Genomic DNA, 23,030 nt, shown 5'->3' with positions numbered 1-23,030 from the left:
CCTTTGCCCACTTTTTGATGGGGTTGTTTGTTTTTTTCTTGTAAATTTGTTTGAGTTCTTTGTAGATTCTGGATATTAGCCCTTTGTCAGATGAGTAGATTGCAAAAATTTTTTCCGATTCTGTAGGTTGCCTGTTCACTCTGATGGTCGTTTCTTTTGCTGTGCAGAAGCTCTTTAGTTTAATTAGATCCCATTTGTCAATTTTGGCTTTTGCTGCCGTTGCTTTTGGTGTTTTAGACATGAAGTCCTTGCCCATGCCTATGTCCTGAATGGTATTACCTAGGTTTTCTTCTAGGGTTTTTATGGTATTAGGTCTAACATTTAAGTATCTAATCCATCTTGAATTAATTTTCGTATAAGGAGTAAGGAAAGGATCCAGTTTCAGCTTTCTACTTATGGCTAGCCAATTTTCCCAGCACCATTTATTAAATAGGGAATCCTTTCCCCATTTCTTGTTTCTCTCAGGTTTGTCAAAGATCAGATGGCTGTAGATGTGTGGTATTATTTCTGAGGACTCTGTTCTGTTCCATTGGTCTATATCTCTGTTTTGGTACCAGTACCATGCTGTTTTGGTTACTGTAGCCTTGTAGTATAGTTTGAAGTCAGGTAGCATGATGCCTCCAGCTTTGTTCTTATGACTTAGGATTGTCTTGGCAATGCGGGCTCTTTTTTGGTTCCATATGAAGTTTAAAGCCGTTTTTTCCAATTCTGTGAAGAAAGTCATTGGTAGCTTGATGGGGATGGCATTGAATCTATAAATCACCTTGGGCAGTATGGCCATTTTCACGATATTGATTCTTCCTATCCATGAGCATGGTATGTTCTTCCATTTGTTAGTGTCCTCTTTTATTTCACTGAGCAGTGGTTTGTAGTTCTCCTTGAAGAGGTCCTTGACATCCCTTGTAAGCTGGATTCCTAGGTATTTTATTCTCTTTGAAGCAATTGTGAATGGAAGTTCATTCCTGATTTGGCTCTCTGTTTGTCTGTTACTGGTGTATAAGAATGCTTGTGATTTTTGCACATTAATTTTGTATCCTGAGACTTTGCTGGAGTTGCTTATCAGCTTAAGGAGATTTTGGGCTGAGACAATGGGGTTTTCTAAATATACAATCATGTCATCTGCAAACAGGGACAGTTTGACTTCTTCTTTTCCTAACTGGATACCCTTGATTTCTTTCTCTTGCCTGATTGCCCTAGCCAGAACTTCCAACACTATGTTGAATAGGAGTGGTGAGAGAGGGCATCCCTGTCTTGTGCCAGTTTTCAAAGGGAATTTTTCCAGTTTTTGCCCATTCAGTATGATATTGGCTGTGGGTTTGTCATAAATACCTCTTATTATTTTGAGGTACGTTCCATCAATACCGAATTTATTGAGCATTTTTAGCATGAAGGGCTGTTGAATTTTGTCAAAAGCCTTTTCTGCATCTATTGAGATAAAGATGTGGTTCTTGTCTTTGGTTCTGTTTATATGCTGGATTACGTTTATTGATTTGGGAATGTTGAACCAGCCTTGCATCTCAGGGATGAAGCCCACTTGATCATGGTGGATAAGCTTTTTGATGTGCTGCTGAATCCGGTTTGCCAGTATTTTATTGAGGATTTTTGCATCGATGTTCATCAGGGATATTGGTCTAAAATTTTCTTTTTTTGTTGTGTCTCTGCCAGGCTTTGGTATCAGGATGATGTTGGCCTCATAAAATGAGTTAGGGAGGATTCCCTCTTTTTCAATTGATTGGAATAGTTTCAGAAGGAATGGTACCAGCTCCTCCTTGTACCTCTGGTAGAATTCAGCTGTGAATCCATCTGGTCCTGGACTTTTTTTGGTTGGTAGGCTATTAGTAATTGCCTCAATTTCAGAGCCTGCTATTGGTCTATTGAGGGATTCAACTTCTTCCTGGTTTAGTCTTGGAAGAGTGTAAGTGTCCAGGAATTTATCCATTTCTTCTAGATTTTCTAGTTGATGTGCGTAGAGGTGTTTATAGTATTCTCTGATGGTAGTTTGTATTTCTGTGGGGTCCGTGGTGATATCCCCTTTATCATTTTTTATTGCGTCTATTTGATTCTTCTCTCTTTTCTTCTTTATTAGTCTTGCTAGCGGTCTGTCAATTTTGTTGATTTTTTCAAAAAACCAATTCCTGGATTCATTGATTTTTTTGAGGGTTTTTTGTGTCTCTATCTCCTTCAGTTCTGCTCTGATCTTAGTTATTTCTTGCCTTCTGCTAGCTTTTGAATGTGTTTGCCCTTGCTTCTCCAGTTCTTTTAATTGTGATGTTAGAGTGTCAATTTTAGATCTTTCCATCACAGCTGCTCTTTAAAAGCAGAGAGTTTTCTCTGGCTGGTAGCAGAAAAGGAAGTCATATTTATGGAAAGCATGACAGAGATTTGATGAGAAGGATTGTGCCTGCTGCTGAGATGGAGAGGGATATGGTGGAAGGACCTGAGCAAGAGCAGCCTATGGGAGCTGAGAGGGGTCACTGGCCACCAGCTCTCCAGAAAACAGGGGCTATAGTCCTGCAGCTGCAAGGAACTGAACTGTGCTCATAACAGGAACGAGCTTCAGAAAGGACCCTAACCTCCAGTTGAGAGTGGAGCTGGCCAGCAAAGCAATTTCAGCCTTAGCAGAGAAGCAAGCCTTACTACACCAGACTTCTAACCGACAGAACTGCGAGGTAATAAATGGTAAACAAATTTGTTATGCAGGAAATAAAATGAATACAGGCAGTGCTATGGTCTGAATGTTTATCCCCCTCAAATTCACGTGTTGAAATCCAACCCCCATGGTGATGATATTCAGAGGTAAGGCCTTTCAGAGGTAATTAAGTCATGAGGATGGCACCCTCATGAATGGGATTAGTGTCCTTATAAAAGACACATCAGAGAGTTTCCTCACTCCTTCCACCCTGTGAGGACACAGTGAAACGACAGCTGTCTATGAACCAGGAAGCAGGTCACCAGGCACCAAATCTACCACAGCCTTGATCTGGGAATTTCCAGACTTCAGAACTGTGAGAAAAAAACTTCTGTGGTTTATAAGCCACTTAAGTCTATTGTGTTTTGTTATAGTTTCCCAAACGGACTAAGCCAAGAATCTCTAAAATGAAGATAAGAACAACTGCACTTGTTCCAGGTGTAGACTTAAGGGTGTCTACCCAGAGGCTTTGACTAGCAAAAGAATACCTGAAATAAGCATATATGCAGTCTGAATGTGTACCACCTACTTGGTCTGGAAATCCTGAACCAAGAAACCAGCACAGAAACTAGTCTGAAACTGGAAAAATCACAGGGCTCTAGCACAGGGTTTGGCAAACTTATTCTGTAAAGGACAGGATGGTAAATATTTTAGGCTTTGCAGGCCATATGATCCCCATTGTTGCTATTCAACTCTGTTGTAGCATGAAAGCAGCCACAGACAATACATCAATGAATGAGAATAACCATGTTCCAATAAAACTTTATTTACAAAAACAGGTGGTGAGCAAATTTGGCCCATGTGCATAAGTTTGCTGCCCCTACCCTAGTAGAGGAAAATGTGACGGCTTCCTCCCCCGGGAGACATAGGACTCCCACAGAAGCACCTGTTGAAGATAGCTTAATGGTGACACATGACAAGCACATAAAGTTTGTTGGGGAAGATTATGAGCCATAAATATATACAGTGGTCTACTTGACATTTCTACTTGGAAATACCATATTTATTATGTAGCACTGTACGAACCATTATCTTCTGCTTTTAGAAATTTCCTCAATATTTGGTTATTCCTTTCTATCATTTCTAGTTTTGTATTTGTACTTTCTCTCTGTTTTCTTGATTGGGCCAGCTAGTGTTTTATCTGTTTCATTATCTTTTCCAGTGAATTGATTTGGATTTATTTTTCTCATTCTGTGACGGTAATGTCAGGTGCTTCCAAAGTGGCCTCCATGGTCTTCAGGTACAGCTCTCTAGAACACATGAGGATCAAAAATCCAATTAGCCCCTGTAAAGTGTGCTGCTTCTTGGAGGCAGCAGGGTGAGTGGCAAAGAGAGCAGGCTCTGGGCTTGTGTTATCTGGGCCCAGGTTCTGGCTCTACCCCTTATAGCTGTGTGCCTTGCTGTGTGTCTCAGGTTCCCCATCTGGAAAAGGGGGACCATTATATTAATAACTCCCTTATAAGGAGGTGTAAGAAGTAAACAGATTAATGCACACGAATAAATGATAACAGGACTGACCTATAGTTGGTGCTCAATAAATGTTGATGATTTTAATTTTAGGGACAGTTTTGATAATTGTGGCTATGGGTGTCCATACTGGGCTGAAATAGCAGGCAGACTGGAAGCAGCAAGTGGCAGAAATGGACAATGAGAGGAGAGACATATGAAAACACAGAGCACTCAAAAGACACAGAAGTCTAGCATCCTTTGCAGATAAACAGCCCTGTACACCTCAAGAGCTCTGAGAACATGCCTGAAATTTACAATGAGAATCGTGGGTCTTAAGAAATGATCTAATTGTATTCCGTAGGATCTGTGTTAGAAAGGAGAGACGTAAACACTTGGGAAATGTCTACCAAATGTAGTCAACCTGAAGATAGCTTAGGTCTGAAACAAGTTATGTTCATCTGCAAGATTTACTCCATGTAGATTTTAGACAGTTGCCAGATAGGAGCAGGAATTGCACTCAGTGCCAGCTGGCCCTGGGGTCTGCAATTAGGCAGAAATCAATTGAACTGGATCCCTGTAACCCTCTCTTTCAATGGGGCCTGTCCCCAGCCACCAGCAGATGCATTTCTGGAGCACTACTCAGAAGTTTTTGTCTTGGTGGGAGAAAATCTACCACATGGAAAATGTTACATCTCTTCCTCATAGCTGACCCATGCAAGAAAACGTTACAGATTTAATGTGCAAACTGAGTATTAACTTTGGCTACTTTGATAATCTAATGACAGCAAATGTTGAGGATGAAGTGGCATTAATTTTGTTGATTATAATAGCATTACAGAGATGAACATTCATGACTAAAATGAATGAAGATATTCAGGAGTGGAGTACTCTTTTGGTATTTTAATTTTCTGGCTAATTGGGAGTTAACTAAAGAATGTAGCCGAGTAATTCTTTTTAAAAGTAAAGATCTTTCCGCATCTCAGCCTTGTCCCTAAAGATGGGCCCTTACTGAGAAGACTTGCAGATGTATAAGGCATGGGGCAATTTGTGCATTGAGTTTCAGACTCTGGGCTTTGGCCGAAGCAGCATTGCCACGCTCAGGGAAAGGCAGAGGCCAAAAGGGCTAGGAAGCATTTCCCTGCCCTCTCCTGGGGTAGGAGCTGGTCTCCCTGGCACAGGTGGACACAGCCACACCTCACATATATCAAGCCCTTTTATTTGTAATGTTCTCCCACCTCCCAGTATTCCTTCCCCTAACAGCCCCTTTGGGCTGGTCCTCTCAACCTGAGAATGGTATGCTCCTGTCCCTCAGTGCAGCTCAGCTCACAGAGAAGCTTCGAGGGAGGATGCTGCAGGGTTCAATTCCAACTAATGCGCAAATGGCTCCTAACCTCAGACTTAGGGACGCCCAGTCATATTTTCCAAAGAGGATGCTTGTTAGTGTACGTGGACTTCCGGAAGAGGAAATGGGTGCGAGGGAGGAACGAAGAGAGGAGACTGCGGAAGGAGTGTATTCCTTACATGAAGGCAACGTGGCTGCTGAAGTGACAGAAGGCCAGGCGTTGTGGTGGGCAGACAGAGATGGGCCCTGCCTGGGAATCTGCCCTCTGGGGACTGCGTCCTCAAGTCGCTGCTCTCTTCCTTCAAGTCCTTAGCTTCTCTAAGGTTTTGTGCTTTTCCCATTTTTGTTCCTGGTAGGTCTCTAGTCACAGGGGGATAAGGCCAGATAGAGGGTTCCCAGACAGATGTTGTCACATGCAAGCCAACCACACATCAGGCATCTGTGAACTCAGGTTAGGACCCCTGTATATTAAAATGGTCCAGAGCTGAGGAACAGAGGAAGGTCTGGTGCGTACACATGGGCACCCTCCCTGTCTATAGATTTCAAACCACTTTTATCTTTATCTGGGATACAAGAAAGCTCCTTTATTGCAAGATCCTGACTTATTTCTCCCAACCCCCTCACCTTCAAATTAACTTTAAGAACTAAACCCACATGAGCAGTCTCTTAGGGGAGGGCAAATTGAGTCCTATAACTACAGCAAAGGGGTCACTTCCTGAGAAGCAGTTTATTCTCCTGGCAATGGACATCCCAGTCTATCTCCACCTGTGACAAGTGACAACAGGATTTCTAGAGGGATAGGAAGTCATAGCCCCTTAAAGTGGCTGCCACCTCCCGGCCTGAACCTTGTGCCCTGAAACAGGGTGTGGATTCACAAAGAGCCAGCAGTTTCAGCACTCTCACACAAGTCCATCCCTACCTTTAAAAACCACTTCTAGAATCCTCTGCAATCTGATGCCGAAGGCCTGGGCAGAAGCTGAGGTCATTTTCTAAAACACAGGAGCATGACTTAGCTTGTAAATCTGAGCCCTAATGGCATAGGTGTTCCAAGGCCGTGAATCTTCTATTTCCACTCTAACAGAATGTTTAGGTTGGCTGTGAGTTACAGCAGGGAGAAGGTGTGGCTCGGTGGGCAGGGTGGTTTGACGTCTCTGCAGATGGCTCTGTCTGAGGACTTGGAGCCACATCATTCCAAAAGACCCTGAAAGATTCTGTGTAGAGATGTTCATACACAGGCAAAAGAAAACACGGCTTCATCCCAAGAGCAAGAGGAATGCTGGACTGCAATGTTGCCCACTGCCGGGGAGGCCAGGAGGCTTTTAATTAAAATAAATTCCAGTAACCCTGCGTTCATTTCCCTGTGGCTGTCCTAAGGCAGGAGTTGGAACAGTAAGGACAGTTTTCATTAAGAGGGAAGCCTCTGTGTACAATGTGACAATTGTCTTTTGTAGCAGTCTTAGGAAATAGTCCCTACTCTGTACCAACTGTAAAGGCTTTAAGGACCCCAGGGAGTTTAAAAATGGAAAGTCCCAAATCTTAGCCTGGTGCTAACCCAGAAGAGCTCCCTCACCCAGGAAACGAACACATTGAAGCTACTTAGACCCTGCTGGGGGCTGCTGTTCGAGGCTGCTAGCCTGTGGAGGCCACACGGGAAGCCTGAGAACACACAAAGCCTGGAAGAGACTCTTTCCTCACCCCAGAACCTTCAGTGGTCCCCACAGGAGACCCTCTTCATGAGGAACACTTTCATAGTGCCATAGACAGGGGCCTGTGACATGGCTTCAGGGCTGCTGCTCACTAGCTGTGTGATACGAGGAAGTCTGTGGCCATCTCTAGGGACAGGTGTGCATCCATAAAGTGAAGTGATCCAATGGCAGCAGACCACGTGAGGCTCACAGGGTATAAATATACAGCGTGTCCACACACGGCCTGGTCACCATTGGGATCTGCCTGCTTAAGTGTCCTCACCACCAGGAAAGTGACCAGCCCCTCTCCGCCACCATAACTTGGGGCCACCATGTAGTGAAGGCTTCCAGCAACCTCAAGTTCCTGTCACTTGTCTTGGTGATGTAGATGCATTTTCCATAAGCTGCCTTAAAAATCCTTTTTGAAGCCGAGTCGGGATAGAAGTTACATAGGCTTCTGTAAGAAGTTCTGAACACAAATTACAAACCAGCCCAGAAGTGAAAAACCCAAACCTCAGGAACGTGGTCACCATGTTGCTCATGCACTTCAGCCTCCCCAGGAGAGAAATGAAGGGACAGGCTTTGCTCTCAGACACAATGAAGGGACAGCAGCTGGTGAGCAAGCGTGATGAGGTTTCAGCTCTACCCTAGCTAGAGGGGCCAATAGCATACACCTGGGTGGGGAATAGGCCTTCTCTTCTCCTTCTCCGCTGGCCCCAAGGGCTGCCAAGCCCTGTAGCCCCTACCTGCCTGTCCTTTAGGGCTGCTCAGAGCCCTGTACCCTCAGCGGGGGTGGGAGTGGGGGTGGGGGGGGTGGGACAACTCCCTCTCTGGGTCTGGGGTGTGGTACGTGGGTGGCACCTGGGGTCCATTCTAGGCCTTGCTTGGCCTCTAACTTGCTGAGTGACCCTGGACCCCAATCCCCTAGATGTGACTACTCTAGAGTGACTTCCAGAAGTTTCTGAGAACGGATCCTCCTGATGCAAATGAAAACAGAGTACGGGGCATCTCTTTCCTTCTCTGGGCCTCAGCCTCACTCCACTGCACCCTCACTTCCCCTTTCTCCCTTGCTCCCTGTGGGGCACAGAGCAGGGATGGATGCCACATGTGTTGCTTGGGGAGCTCAAAGGCAAGGCCAAACTCAGGCTGGCTGGGCATTTTGTAAAAACAAATGGGCCCTGAGAAGCAACAGAGGAAGGTTCTCTCAGAGCGCACAGGGGCCCAGAGGAGTGGGAAGTCTGAAGGGAGAGAGGCAGCTGGGGTGTGGCCAGCCATGGCTTACTCTCACTTGACTGTACCACCAGGCCCCGCTTGGAGGCTCAGGTTGGAGGCATCATGAGAGGCAGCAGGGACAGCTAAGAAGAGCATGGGAAGGTAAAGGACACCTCACTGTGGCTGCTCCCAGGTGTCCATGTTACCTGTCAGGGGCCCACAAGACCTAGGGCCTGTGTACACTGGGGGTCCCTGATTTCTGGTCTCTCTGGAACACACGGGGCCCAGGGAACATCAGTAATCCAGTGAGCAGGAGGCAGGAGGGCCCAGCACTGGGCAAGCTGAGAAGGCAGGCCACAGGGGAAGAGTTGAGAAAAGGGAGGGTTGTGTAAGGTAAAAAAGAGGAGACCTGGGTGAGATGCAGTGCCCAGCTCCTGATACTGACATTTTTTCCAGTCTACTGTGTAAAATGTGACTACAGGCTAGGACCAGTGGGGGCGGGGAGGATATACATACTCGTGCATAGGAAATTATATCTTAGGAATCCACTTAGTCAGCCCCTGCCCCCTAAGCTCTAACCGGACAGAGCCCATTCCATCTGCTGTCACTGGACACTGCAGAACTCCCCAGCCTACAAGAGCCCAGTCTATAGATGGGGCTACTTCCAAACAAGGCCGTCTGCACTCAGCAGGCTCTGCCTCTCAAAGGCTGATGCTGAAATGTTCTTGGCTTTGAACCATTTCATTTTAATATCCTTTAGGAGATGAGTTATAAACACAAAGCCAATGCCTTGAACACTTAGCAGGGTTGGGAAAGCTGTTAATACCAAGTTTGTCTATGGCTGCTCTGGGAAGCTGGCCAGGCTCAGGTTCATGACATTCCAGGAGCCTGAATTGGGAATCTTTATGCAATCACAAGCCTTCGTGACTTCTTGGGCAGTTTTGTCTGCATAAGGAATACAGGGAAGGCACAGAGCAAAAGGATTAGCTTGTGCATTGAGACTGAAACACTTGCTCCTTGGCCACTGGCGTTTTGTTGGTTAGAGGGCAATGCCTTCAATGGGCATTCCGCGTGCAAGCAGGCAGGCTACAGAGAATCCTCAAAGGAGAATTTTTTCTCATTAATAATTATTTTCTTCAAAAATCAAAACCAAAACCAACCCCCCAAAAGTCTTTGTACTCGGTACAAACAGGTTTAAGCATAGGAGAGCAGAGCTAAGATTCCCCCTTGGTGGTGGGTGGAACACGCAGATTTGCTCCTGGGATCCAGCCAGGACTTCTGAATTAGAAGTAACCAATGTCCAGGTCAGAAAGTCCTGTGCTGTTGAGAGCTGTAAGGGATTTGCTTGCCCCTTAGTTGTTACACAAAGATAAGTTGCAAATTGCCTTCTCTTATTTCTCCCTGGTGGAGGCAGCAGAGGCCTGGAGAAACCTAGGCCGCAGTGGATTTCTTTCATTCCTGCTGTGGGGGCAATGGCCACGTGAGGGGACAGCAGGGAGGTGACGTAAAAGACAGTGGGAATGTACCCACCGTGCTCCTGCTGCAGCCCCTGGCTGGGTGGTGCCTGTTGCATTTCTGCTTCTAGAGGGAAGCTGATTCCCCACACGTGCAACACGTGCTGGCCTGGTGAGCTCTTTTCCAGCCTTTCCCACATCTGCCACTATGGGTGCAAGGATTTCAATGGCAGCAGTTTTTAAACTATGTTCATGGAGTAGGAATAGTTTGAGAGTTCTTCTTGCTTTTATTGTTTCTGATTTGTCCATTTAGGTGATTTGTTTGAGGCCTTAGGGGCAAAGGTTTATGCTTCTTTTTGCACCTGTTCCAGGACTTCATGTTGCTGCAGGACAATCAGCATTTATTTCTAGCCCACTGCTTCTCTGCCCTGGCTCCTCACTTAGCATTTACTCACCTTTACGGCCTCAGTAAGCTTTTTTCCTAACAGCATCAGGGTGATAAACAGTTCAAGTGTCTTCTGGTTGATAGGTACTGAATCTGACAAGGGCCTGCCTAGGAGCACCATACAGACTGATGGGGACTTGGTCCTTTTGGGGTAGAGCAAAGAGTAGAAACAGTAGGTCCTTCAGATTCATGGTACTTTCTGGTACGAAGAGGTGGCAGTGTGAACTCATCTGTAAAATGGGAGGTCCTGTCCTGCCTCCAACGGTTGTTAAAAGGATTCAATGAGCATGTCTGTGGAAGTACCAGCACCTGCATACAAGAGGCGCCCAAGTGCTGCTGCTATGGTTGTTACTGTCATTGTTGCTGTCATTATTTTGATTCTTGCTTGCTCCTGAGTCTCTCCGTCTTTTTTTTTTTTTTTTTTTTTTTGAGACTGAGTCTCGCTCCGTTGCCAGGTCGGAGCGCAGTGGTATAATTTCGGCTCACTGCAACCTCTGCCTCCAGAGTTCAAGTGATTCTCCTGCCTCAGCCTCCTGAGTAGCTGGGACTACAGGCGTGCACCACAACGCCCAGCTAATTTTTTTGTATTTTTAGTAGAGACAGGGTTTCACCATGTTGGCCAGGATGGTCTCTATCTCTTGACCTCGTGATCCACCCACCTCGGCCTCCCAAAGTGCTGGGATTACAAGTGTGAGCCACTGGGCCCAGCCTCTTAGTCATCTTTTGCTTCTGCTTCAAGCAACCAATCCTCCAGGCCTAATGCAGAAGCCACCCCCTTTCCCAATTTGTAAAACTATCAGTCCCAACTCCTTGTGCCTGTGAGAAGTTGTCTTCTTACCCATCTCCTTTATGTTTCTCACATTTTTTTTTTTTTTGGAGACAGAGTATTGCTGTGTTGCCCAGGCCAGAGTGCAGTGGCACAATCTTGGCTCACTGTATAACCTTTGCCTTCCAGGTTCAAGTGACTCTTGTGCCTCAGCCTCCTGACTAGCTGGGACTACAGGTGTGCACCACCACACCTGGCTAATTTTTGTGTTTTTTAGGAGAGATGGGGTTTCATCATGCTGGCCAGGCTGGTCTCGAACTCCTGACCTCATGTGATCCACCCATCTTGGCCTCCCAAACTGGTTCCTCACATATTTCAATTCTGACTGGCAAGTGAGCTTTCTGGGTGCACGTCACCAAATGCCCTCAGCTGCTGCAGGTGGGAGCTGAGATTCTCCACATGCTCCTGGGCCCCAGGCCTTCCCATCAGCACTCCAAACCCTTCTCTGTGGGCTGCCTTCATTCTTGCGGCGTCCCTTGTGTGCCCCACACTTCACAGATTCTTTGGTGGGCCTAAGGAGGGAGGAGACATTTGCAGTGCCAGACCCTATAATGTGACATGACATAAAGAGCCTCTGGGGTGGTTGACGGCCTGGGTTCATATCTTTACCACTCACTGGTTATGGGTCCTTGGAAAAATTACCTAATCTCTGGGTGCCTCAATTTCTCCATCCAACAAATGGGGATAATTGTACCTATCTCATCGAGCTGGAAGGATTTCTGAATAAATGTAATGTGGTGAGAACCGTTGCTGGTATGCCATATATAAGCAATAGCTATTAATATTATAACTGTGAGGTCATTTAATTATCATATATTTATTATCTGTATCAAATAGGTATTATTATCATTTTCAAATTAAGAGAAGGCAATAGAGTGCTATATTTAGATTGGAAAACTTTCTAAAAATATATAACTAAAATTGGATTGCCTCTGATTCTGTAAATCACGCAAAGCAGAGTGGCCTAACTTCACAGCTATGGGACAACAGCATTCTAGGGCACAGATTCACTAGGTCCCACTCAATTCATACCTGCAGTGAGTACACTGAGCACTGGGTCAAGTGCTGGAAACCAGAATCCCTCTAGGCAAAAAGATGGTCTTTTGGCCTTAGCCTCCTCTCTGTTTGGTACTCATTCAGGAATGGACCCACCTGCCCTTACTCTGCCAGTTTACATCCCCGCGGAAAACAGGAAAGCTCTGACAGCAACCTGACACTCTTGCTTTCCAGGTCAAAAGTCACAGATCCAGCCTTCACACTTGTTTTGACTTACTCAGAGTCTTAAACATATTTCAGTTAGTTACCATCAGTTAAAAATTGGGCTAGGTCTGTGGTGGCTCATGCTTGTTATCCCAGAGTTTTGGGAAGCCAAGATGGGAGGGTAGCCTAGGGCCAGGAATTCGAGACCATCCTGGGCAGACTCTGTCTCTAAAAAAAAATTTTAAATTAGCTGGGTACAAGCAGTGTGTGCCTGTAGTCCCACCTACTTGGGAGGCTGAGGCAGGAAGACCACTTAGCACAGGAGCTTGAGGCTGCGATGGCTATAATTGCACCACTGCACTCCAGCCTGGGTGACAGAGTAAGACCCTGTCTCTAAAAACATAAAAAATAATTAAAAAAATAATTGAAGATTCTCCAATAAAACTCCAAATTTCTACGTTCTCTTAAAAAAGGAGCTCTGCTAATATAAGCCTCCCTTCCACATGGCTGCCAGGGGCTGGAGCTAAGTAGCAGGTATGGGTTTTAGTTTGCAACAGTCCTCACCACTCTGTTTCGTCTCTCTCATACTATAGCCATCAGTTAGCTGCCATTTATAACTATGCTTGCTGCTGCTGCTGGTTTCTGATAACCACCTGCTTCACTCACATTGCTTGCTTGGTTCCTGTAGACATTTAGATTTGTGACTTGCTATTCTAGGAGTTCCCATCAAACATGTATTTTAAGTGTTTTATTAATAGGTATGGAATAGAAAGTACTTTCCTCCTATTACATGAATTTTAGGCACCAACAAGCAAACCTGATGGTTAGTGTGGAATGTTCTAGGGAGCGGGGACAAGAAAGTTCACTTGTCTCCTCTCTCCAGCCTTACACAGGCTCCTCCAGATCTAAACAGGTGCTTCAAGCTCTAGCAGGTCAGAATGAGAGATCTGCAAGGTGTGATGGACAGATGGATAAACACCAATGCCCCCTTCATCAGTTCCTCTGGGGACTGAAGCTCCCTGCCTGGCCCATGGATCTTTTTGGACCAGGTTGCTCACTGAAGCTTTCCCTTCACCTTCTCCCATGTGCTGGCCTCATTTTAGCGTGACTTCTACTTCCTGAATCAACCCCATGCCTTCCAGATGTTGATTTTATGCTTTTGAGCACAGTGGACCTTATTTTATTCAGTACATAATTATTTTTATTTGATATCTTGGAATATACCCCTAGGTTTTCTTTATGAATTGTACTCCATTTCTGAATATTATGACCAAAAAAAAAAAAAATCATTAGTACTATGTGTTTTCTGCCAATGGAGGCATGTTGTATGCTCTGTATGCTCTGAGCCCAGGATGGTGGATTAAACAATTCCTTAAGCTTGATGCTCTACCTATTATGCGGGGATATGAAAAACCATATGAGCCATAAATGGCAACTTCCTTTTTGGAATCCTGAAGCCGTGTAAGTTCATCGTGATGGAAAGTTCAGCCCTGACAGTGTCTGGAGGCCAGCTGGCCCAGAGGCCGAAGCTGTTGCCACAACAATCTTTAAAAATAGATCACCTCTGAAAGCAGAGCAGATTTCCCTGTAAGCCCAGTACAGATGCTCTGGGGCTCTTAACAGCTACGTTTGCATAGAGATTAGCTGTATTTCAGAATAATAGATTAGAAGAAGGCTAGACGGGGAGAGAAACCAAAGGACTCTGAGGAAAGCAGCAGAGTAGCATAGCTGCAGATGATCAGATAAAACAGGCCTGTGTCACAGCTCTGTTCACCTGTTAACCCATCTAGAAGACAGCTCCTTCATAGACCCAGGTGCCTGTGAGACAGGAAGAGAAAAGGATTCTTCTCACCATGGTGCTCGTGTCTCCCTGAAGTGACAGCAGCGTGGGCGACGATGTGTGCGGAGTCTGCTGCCTCCACTTGAGAGGGGCTTCTACTCAGGATGATGAGATGTGCCTGTCACCACAGAAAGAAGAAACATGTTGTTTACATACTTGGCAGCAGCAACAGGGAACTAACTGTCCTTGCAGAGATAAGCAGAAAGCCAAGGAACTTTCCAGCAAGCTAGAAGAAATGATTTATGTGGAAGTGAAATCAACTTGCAGGAGAGCTGGATTTTAAAAGGACTGAGTAGTGGAGGGAACACTGAACAATGAATCCAGATGGCTCAATGCTATGGCCAGGGCCTGTCACTAAGCAAATCATTAAACATCTATGATCCTTTGAGTCAGTGTCAGCAAAGAAGAAGAGGGAATTACAAGAAGTAAAGAGATGGATAGAAGATGTCAATGCTGTGCAGAGAAAGCGGACAAGTCCCGTGCCCTGCTTACCAGTCAGCCCCAAAAGTGGGACCTATCCATGGGTGTCAGCAGTCTCCCCACGGAAATACAGACTTCTCCTTTGTGCCTGTGCCACCAAGCCCATTTGCCTGCACACTCTACAAACTTGCTCAGGGGAGCTGCCCAAGCACATAAAGCAGCTCAGTTCCTTGAAAATAAAGTCCACTAAAATGTTTTTGCCCAGGCATGGTGGCTCATGTGTATAATCCCAGCACTCTGGGAGGCCAAGGTGGCTGGATCACTTGAGGTCAGGAGTTCATGACCAGCTTGGCCAATATGGTCAAACCCCATCTCTACTAAGAATATAAAAATTAGCCGGGTGTGGTGGTGCACGCCTATAGTCCCAGCTATTTAGAAGGCTGAGGCACAAGAATCGCTTGAATCTGGGAGGTGGAGGTTGCAGTGAGCCGAGATTGCACCACTGCACTCCAGGCTGGGTGACAGAGACTCCATCTCAAAAAAAAAAAAAAAAAAAAAAAAAAAAAATAGTTTTTAAACAACAAACAAAAAACTATGATCTTATGAACATAAAATCACAATAATCCTTTCAAATAACATGAAAAATACATGCTTTCAAATAAAAAGTAACTACTCATCTCCCTGTCAGCATTTGGAGTTTTAAAATACTATTAGTAACTTGTTTACATTCATTCATACTTAGGATCGCCTACTATAGGAGAGGCATGGGCTAGAAAGTGTGGGCAGTACAAAAAATAAAATATGGTGAAGTAAGATAATACACTAATGTGAGTCAGTAGGTAGTTCACAATTAATTGCCAAAAGAGTGACAGAATACTAAAATGCCATGAGTAGGCCAGGCATGGTGGCTCACAACTGTACTCCCAGCACTTTGGGGGACTGAGGCTGGTAGATAGCTAGAGCTCAGGAGTTTAAGATCAGCCTGGGCAACATGGTGAAACCCTGTCTCTACAAAAAATACAAAAATTAGCCAGGTATGGTGGCATGTGCCTGTAGTCCCAGCTACTTGGCAGGGCTAAAGTGGGTGAATTGCTTTGAGCTCAGGAGGTTGAGGCTGCAATAAGGTATGATTATGCCACTGCACTTCAGCCTGGGTGACAGAGCAAGACCCTGTCACACACACACATACACACAAAAAGATAAAATGCTATGAGTTTAAAAAAGGAAAACACTAGGTTGGGATAGGCAAAATACACTAGCAATTCATAAGATGTAAGCTGCACTTTAATTCTTTTTTATTTGTGATACCAATTTTAATTTTCTTGATAATTGTTATCATCATTTTATACATGACAAAACTAAGATTGCTGAATGGGTGAGTACGATACCTCACAGCTAATAAGAGATAGAGATAAGAGTCTGACCCTGATCCTCTAACTTCAAATTCTGTTGTTTCTATCATGTCCTGAGTGCTGCCATTCCCCTCATCCTAGCCAGTGGTGGGAGACATCACTAACTGATGCCAGCACACTCCCCAGGGAACCCCGATTTGGTCCTCAGGAGCTGTGATTCATCCATGGGAGCTGGCACAGGAGATCAAGTCATCCCAGTTGAGCATTCTAGTCTGGACCATGCAGTCCTTCCTCCTTTTATGACTAGCTGAATGCATTTCTGAGACTATAATCAGGGTGGAGATAGAATCTTCGACTCTAGACTGTCACCTTACTTGTCACATGCTAAAACCTGCTGAGCTATTGGCTCCGGACTTTTTATAATGGGGCTACTCCAAAATAAGATTGCAGGTAATAATTTTTATTGCTGCATTAGAATAATCAGAATTTCTTATTCATAAGTGCCAACAATACCCTTTGCTTTAAAGCAACTTTTCTTATTATCTAATATAAATTGAATATGTGATTTTGGCAACCCCAAATTAGCCACTGTCCTTGATTTGGCATGAAAGGCCCAATCTTAAGCTCTGACTTGAAATGTTTTTCAAATAATGGGCACTATGAAATTCAACTTCATGTATGTATAGACAATAGGAGCCACAGGGATACAGTCAAATTATTACTTGTGTAGTGTTTGGAGAAAGGAAAAAAGAGAGGAAATACTCACCCCCTCCAAAAAAATACCAAATGCAAATTGAGCCATGTTTACTTTGTTTTTCCCCTACTATCTCTACGATCTGTTATTTGAAGAGAACAATCACTGTGTAATGCCAGAAAAGCTTTAACTCATATGATGCAAAGACATATAGTATTTTAGATTAAAACTAAAACAAGAAAGATTTTATATTTTGTTTCTTCCTATTCAGTATTACAAATTCAAGAAAATGTTAATAGATACGTGTCTAACAAAATTATTTTCAAATGAATAATTACATGTTCTGAAACCACTGTAAGTTGTTTTTTTGCCATGGAGACAGAAAGTTTTCCAAGAGCAAAATACACACAATATCAAGAAAGTGAGTCAGGCTGGGTGCGCTGGTTCATGCCTATCTCAGCACCTTGGGAGGCTGAGGCAGGAGGATCACTTGAGCTCAGGAGTTTGAGACTAGCCTGGGCAACATAGTGAGACCCTGTCTCTACTAAAAAATTAAAAAAAAATTAGCCAGGGGTGGCATACACCTGTAGTCCCAGCTACGCAGGACGCTGAGGTGAGAAGATCACTTGATCCTGGGAGATCAAGACTGCAGTGAGCAGTGATTGTGTATTGCACTCCAGCTTGGGTGACACAGCAAGACTGTCTCAAAAAATAAAAAAAGAAAGTGGGTCCTGAAAGCTTAAAGGGATTTGAATTTATCACAAAATTTTCATGACTTAAATATTTTTCTACATGAGATGCTAACATAAGCAAACATTTATTATTCATTATTCACTTCAGAAACTCAATCCCTAATGTAATTTATTTGATGTTCATGAAGCTTTTAAAAACCATACGCCAGAGGGAAGGGGATTTGACGGGGGGCACCCATGATGTCTAAAATGTGCAAAATTAGCATCTCATTTATTCACTAACATTCAATTTAATTCCATTTAATTTAATTCAGTCCTATTCAATTCAACTTATTTTCATTTTTAAATGCTTTCTATATGCCAGATATTGTGCTAACACTAGGAATTCTCCCTAAAAATTAGGCAGGAATTTTAGTTTTAAAGGAGCTCACATGTGAACTACAAAAATGTAGGATAGTTTGCATTTTATGCAGATTTACAGACACCGCCCCTCATTAGGTTTTTGCACCCAGCTAGCTAACTTCCTATCTACCCTTACTTTTGTCATCATTTTCCAAGATTTCAGTATCCATGAGATTGGCCTGTACTCAATCAGGCAAGAAAGAGATGGCACATGTAAACAGGTTAAGAGAGGAAAGGAGGTCAATAAAATGATTCCTGGCATGGAGGAAATCCAAGGTGAGTGTGTTGGGTCCCAAGACAAGGTGCCAGGGCATTTGCTGTAATCAGAAAGAAGAACTGTAGAGAAATGAGCAGTGGGTTTCAGCGGAGACGCAGCCTACCTGCAGGGACCTTGAAGGGAGGGGATGGAGGAATGGATGCTCTGTCTCCATGTCGTCCCTGATCCAGGCTGTGTACCTCTCAGTCTGAGGGAAAGGGCACTGAGATGGTAATTAAAGCCTCTGGGGCACAGAATAGGGCTGCGAAGGATGCAGAGTGTAGCTGAAGGACCAAATGGAAATGTCCAGCAAACGACCCAGCTAACACCTTGGCCTCTCAAGTTTCTGACAAACTTACTTTCCTCCTTACTCTCAGCTGCCCAGTCCTCGGGTCACACTCCAGACCTCATCATCGCCCACTCTGTGCTACCACTGGATCCTCCAGCTCACAGACCCATTTTGACTCTTGGGAGGCCCTGGAGCTATTGCATCCATGCACATCTACTCCATTGCCCTCTGACATTCTCACTAGTCATCCACCCCTCCTGCTGTCCTTCCCTTCTTCTTCAGCTTAATGGGCACTGCCCATTGCCTGTGTTGAAAATGCCCTCCACTGATGCATTAATTGAGATGGTAAAAAATGGGGAACCACCTAAATATCTATCAGCAGGGGAATGAACATACTGTGGTTTATTCTACAAGTTCTTGATTGAACTCCATCTACATATGTTAACATGGTTATATTTCAAATACATACCACTGAGTAAAAGAAGCAACTTGTAAAAGGATGCAAATACCATGGCACCATTGATTTTCAAGTTTCTTTTTTGGGGCAGAAGAACCCAAACAAAATCTTCTGTGGTTCTCTAATATACACAGCAGGAAAGAGTAGAACAGCTGCTCTCACAGAAGTAGGTGGATGGGGCCTGGAAGTCTGACTACCTGCTCCCAGCTGGCTGCCCCAGAACCTCCATGGAACATGAGGGCTCAGGGTGACACAGATTGAGAACCACAGCACATGCTGGGCAGTGAGGCTTCCTTAGGGAGTGAGTGCAAAGGACGTTGACAAAGCTAGTGATTAGATGACACTCTCTTTCCAAACTCAACCATTGTTCACAATTTCGAACAATGCTTCATTTGCTAAGGGAATATAAATACCCTGTTACATGCATCTGAGAGCATTTAAGGACTAGGAATCACAGTTAACAGAATTATAGGCATCCTGTTTGCATCTCCTGGATTTTTGCAAGAGATCAAGTAATGGGCCTCACGGGGGCTCCACAGTTTGACCACACTCACTCCTTCTCCTCATGATTTATTAATCTCCCCAGGGCTTGCATTTCCCCTCATGTCCTTTGTTCTTTTCAGTATCTTATGGTTGCATTTATCAACTGTCATCTTGAAGCTGAGGAGGAATATTTAATATCCCCAAATCCCTTGGGGTGCTGGCATGTTGGACTGGGTTAAAAACAAACAAAAAACCTCTAATATCCCACATTGAACAAGGTCATTAATTAAGAAAAAACAGGCCGGGCGCGGTGGCTCAAGCCTGTAATCCCAGCACTTTGGGAGGCCGAGACGGGCGGATCACGAGGTCAGGAGATCGAGACCATCCTGGCTAACACGGTGAAACCCCATCTCTACTAAAAATACAAAAACTAGCCGGGCGAGGTGGCGGGCGCCTGTAGTCCCAGCTACTCAGGAGGCTGAGGCAGGAGAATGGCGTAAACCCGGGAGGCGGAGCTTGCAGTGAGCTGAGATCTGGCCACTGCACTCCAGTACGGGCGACAGAGCGAGACTCCGCCTCAAAAAAAAAAAAAAAAAAAAAAAAAAAGAAAAAACAAACAAACTCATCCATAAGACCAAGGACCTCAACCCCTGCCAAGGCACAGAGCAGCTGTTTCATCCTGGTGCCTTGTGTGTGTGTTTGGGGGAAACCACAGATTCCTCAGTGCCAATCAAGCTGTCAATAGATGCAGCCAGAGCCAGAACTGGCAGACTTTTATCTAACTGGGCCTGTCCCCTTGGATTTGTAAAATGTGTAATATTTCCTAAAGAGAAAGCTTGATGACTAGTGAAAAGGATGAGAGATACTTCTATTTCTGCAGGCAGACCCCATCATCTGAACACTCAACTTCAAACCCTGGGAGGAGTCTGAGTGTGGAATCCCAGCTCTTGGGGATGAGGTGGGTCTTGGGGGTGAGGGAAATATATTTTCCCCCCACTCTGCAGTAATTAGGGGTTCAGTGACAGAGCAAAATCTCTCCTACAGCAAAGTAGAGAGTAAGTACACAAGAAGATCAAGGTACATTTGTGGACTTAGCCTGGATGTATTTACTCTGGAGATGAGAACACTCAGGGAAGAGACAATAGAATTCTTCAACTTAGTCACAGCCAGGATCTCTTTGTACAGCTGAGGGCGAGCAATGGAGGGACACAGGGAAGGAGGGAACTAACACCGATTCATCATCATCTTCTGCCATGTGTGGTACTAAGTGAAGTTTACCACTTACAGGTTCACTCAGTCTCAAAATTACCACTGAAAGTGATGTGAATAGCCCAATTTACAGAAGGGGAAATTAAGCCTCCAGGAGATTAGGCTACTGGTTGAAGGTCACATTGTGGGTCAGAGGCAGAACAGAGATTCAGACTAAGGCCTTTAATTCCCAACTGCATACTTTTCTAGTCTAACACTTGGTTATTGAGAGTGTAGAAGTTACAGAAAGATGATTTTCTAATCAATGTAATGAAGAGCTATTTAATGGTCAGAGAAAGAGGTTGTGAAAGAGTAGACTGTCTAGAAATGCAGTGGGCTGCCTAGAGGGAAGAGTGAGGTGCTAACATGTGGATGCCTTAGCAGCTTCTAAATGCTTTAGAGGGATGCCATAAAGGAGAGAAAAGTGGCAGATGGTGGATAGAGAAGATGTTATGGTGCCGTCCACCAAGAGTCTATGAGTCTGCTTTGTTTCAAGTTTGTGCCTTAATTCAACAGAAGTTCAAGTCCACTTGTCATTGGAGGTGTGAGCTTGCTGTTTCTTTTATAACTGACTAGTTGTGAAGCTGCATAGCTTTCCTTCTCATCCTGCCAAAACTGGTCATTTCACCCTTCAAATTTGAGCTGACACCCTTACGCAAGACAGGGTCACGTTGCAGCCCCAGGTTGTCATTTCCTTCCCTCTCCCATCTCTGCCCAGCAGGGAAGCCTTTCATGGCTACACACACCTTGGAGGCTGGGGCAGCTGGTGAACCTTGGCTAAGAAAAAGATGGAGCTGGGAATCCCTGGGGGATTAGATGAACAGGAAGTCACTGGGAGCAGAGAGCATTGGAAAACTGAGTTCTGAGGGCCCTGGACTAAGCTAGTTTCTTTTAATAGTCAGAGAAACTCCTCAGTGGCAGCTCTCCAGTTGTCAATTTTAGCTCCTCCAAAGAGCTGGGGCGAAAAAGCACTACTATGTATAAGCATTAGCAACAAAATAGATACCTCAGGGCTTATATTTTCTTCCTTTGGTTGCAAGTATGTGTTTTCTTAAAACTTAATTAGATTTTTAAATGATAACAGTATTACCTGCATATAATCTTTAAAAATTTTAAGTGGTGGAAAAGAATAAACAATTGAAATTAAAAATACTCCTTCCCCCTTCGACCTGCCTCACCCTCTTTTTCTCCCCATTCTCAGCCTTACAGCTAATCAGTTTCCTGTACTGTTCCAGAAATCAATCTCTCTCTCTCTCACACACACACATACACACACACACACACACACCACACACACACGCACACACACACTTATGACCCAGCCACGCGCCGCTCTTAGCTTCATCTCCTATGACCATACTAGGCTCCAGCCACAATGGCCAGACAGCTAAATTGTATTTCTTTAATTATGAGTGAGGCCGAGGACTCTCTCTCTCTCTCTCACACACACACACACACGCACACACGCACACACGCACAATCATAACCCAGCCACGTGTCGCTCTTAGCTTCATCTCCTATGACCCATACTGGGCTCCAGCCACAATGGCCAGACAGCTAAATTGCATTTCTTTAATTACGAGTGAGTCCGAGGATTATTTTTGTATGGTTATTGGTCATTTATGTTTCCTCTTCTGTAAACTGTATGTTCCTGTCTTGTGCATGTTTCTACTGAGTTGTCTTTTTTATCCAGAGTTTTAAAGAACTCCTTCTATATTTTCTTCTCTTTGACATTTGTGTTTTGACTTTATGATATATTATCACAGAGTAGTTTTTCATTTTTACTCTGTCAAATGTATCACTTTCTTCCTTTCTCTTTTTCTCTTCTGTCTCCTAATGTATACTTATCTGTATATATGCAGAGAAAAATTGTTCAGCAGGTGTCAATACCGGCTATTTCTGGGCCGGGAGGTTTGAGGTGACTGATGGCATATATTTTATCTTTCCTATGTAGCTTGATTTTTAAAAAACAAAGAGCACGTATCATTTTAAGAAAAAGTAGTTATTACTTAAAAAAAAAAAAAAAACAAACAGTAATCTTCCCCTTTGTGGTACTTGGATTGATGTCATTCTTAGAAAATTTTTATAGTGAAACAATATGAAACAATAAGTGAAACAGTACGAAAATGGACTAATACAATAAATTGGTACCAGCAGAATGGGGCATTGCTATAAGATACCAGAGAATGTGGAAGCGACTTTTGAACTGGGTAATGGGCAGAGGTTGGAAAAGTTTGGAGAACTCAGAAGACAGGAAGATGTGGGAAAGTTTGAAACTTCCTAAAGACTTGTGGAATGGCTTTGGCTGAAATGCTGATAGTGATAAGGACAATGAAGTCCAGGCTGAGGTGGTCTCAGATGGAGATGAGGAACTTGTTGGGAACTGGAGTAAAGGTCATTCTTGCTACGCTTTAGGAAAGAGACTGGTGGCTTTTTGGCCCTGCCCTAGAGATCTGTGGAACTCTGAACTTGAGAGAGATGATTTAGGGTATCTGGTGGAAGAAATTTCTTTCTGTTTTTTTTTTTTTGAGACAGAGTCTCGCTCTGTCACCCAGGCTGGAGTGCAGTGGCGCAATCTCGGTTCACTGCAACCTC

General features: G+C 44.4%; 1 protein-coding gene across 6 annotated transcripts in view; it reads right to left on the bottom strand.

Moving 5' to 3' along the window:
• The window catches only part of TTC23 (tetratricopeptide repeat domain 23), a 116,649-nt gene that overhangs the window by 26,071 nt on the left and 67,548 nt on the right, over positions 1-23,030 (bottom strand). For all 6 annotated transcript variants that reach the window (XR_004431781.1, XM_033188867.1, XM_033188866.1 and 3 more), the window contains exon 7: positions 14,155-14,260. Coding sequence is in view for 5 of the 6 variants with exons in the window: in XM_033188867.1 (XP_033044758.1) it covers positions 14,155-14,260 (106 nt within the window). In the remaining variant the exon portion in view is untranslated. The remainder of the gene's footprint in view (positions 1-14,154; positions 14,261-23,030) is intronic.

Source organism: Trachypithecus francoisi, unplaced genomic scaffold, assembly GCF_009764315.1.
Source record: "Trachypithecus francoisi isolate TF-2019V2 unplaced genomic scaffold, Tfra_2.0 Lachesis_group3, whole genome shotgun sequence".
In the NCBI taxonomy this organism is placed as follows: domain Eukaryota; kingdom Metazoa; phylum Chordata; class Mammalia; order Primates; family Cercopithecidae; genus Trachypithecus; species Trachypithecus francoisi.
The sequence above is the reverse complement of the archived record's forward strand: the minus strand, read 5'-3'. Positions and strand labels throughout refer to the sequence as shown.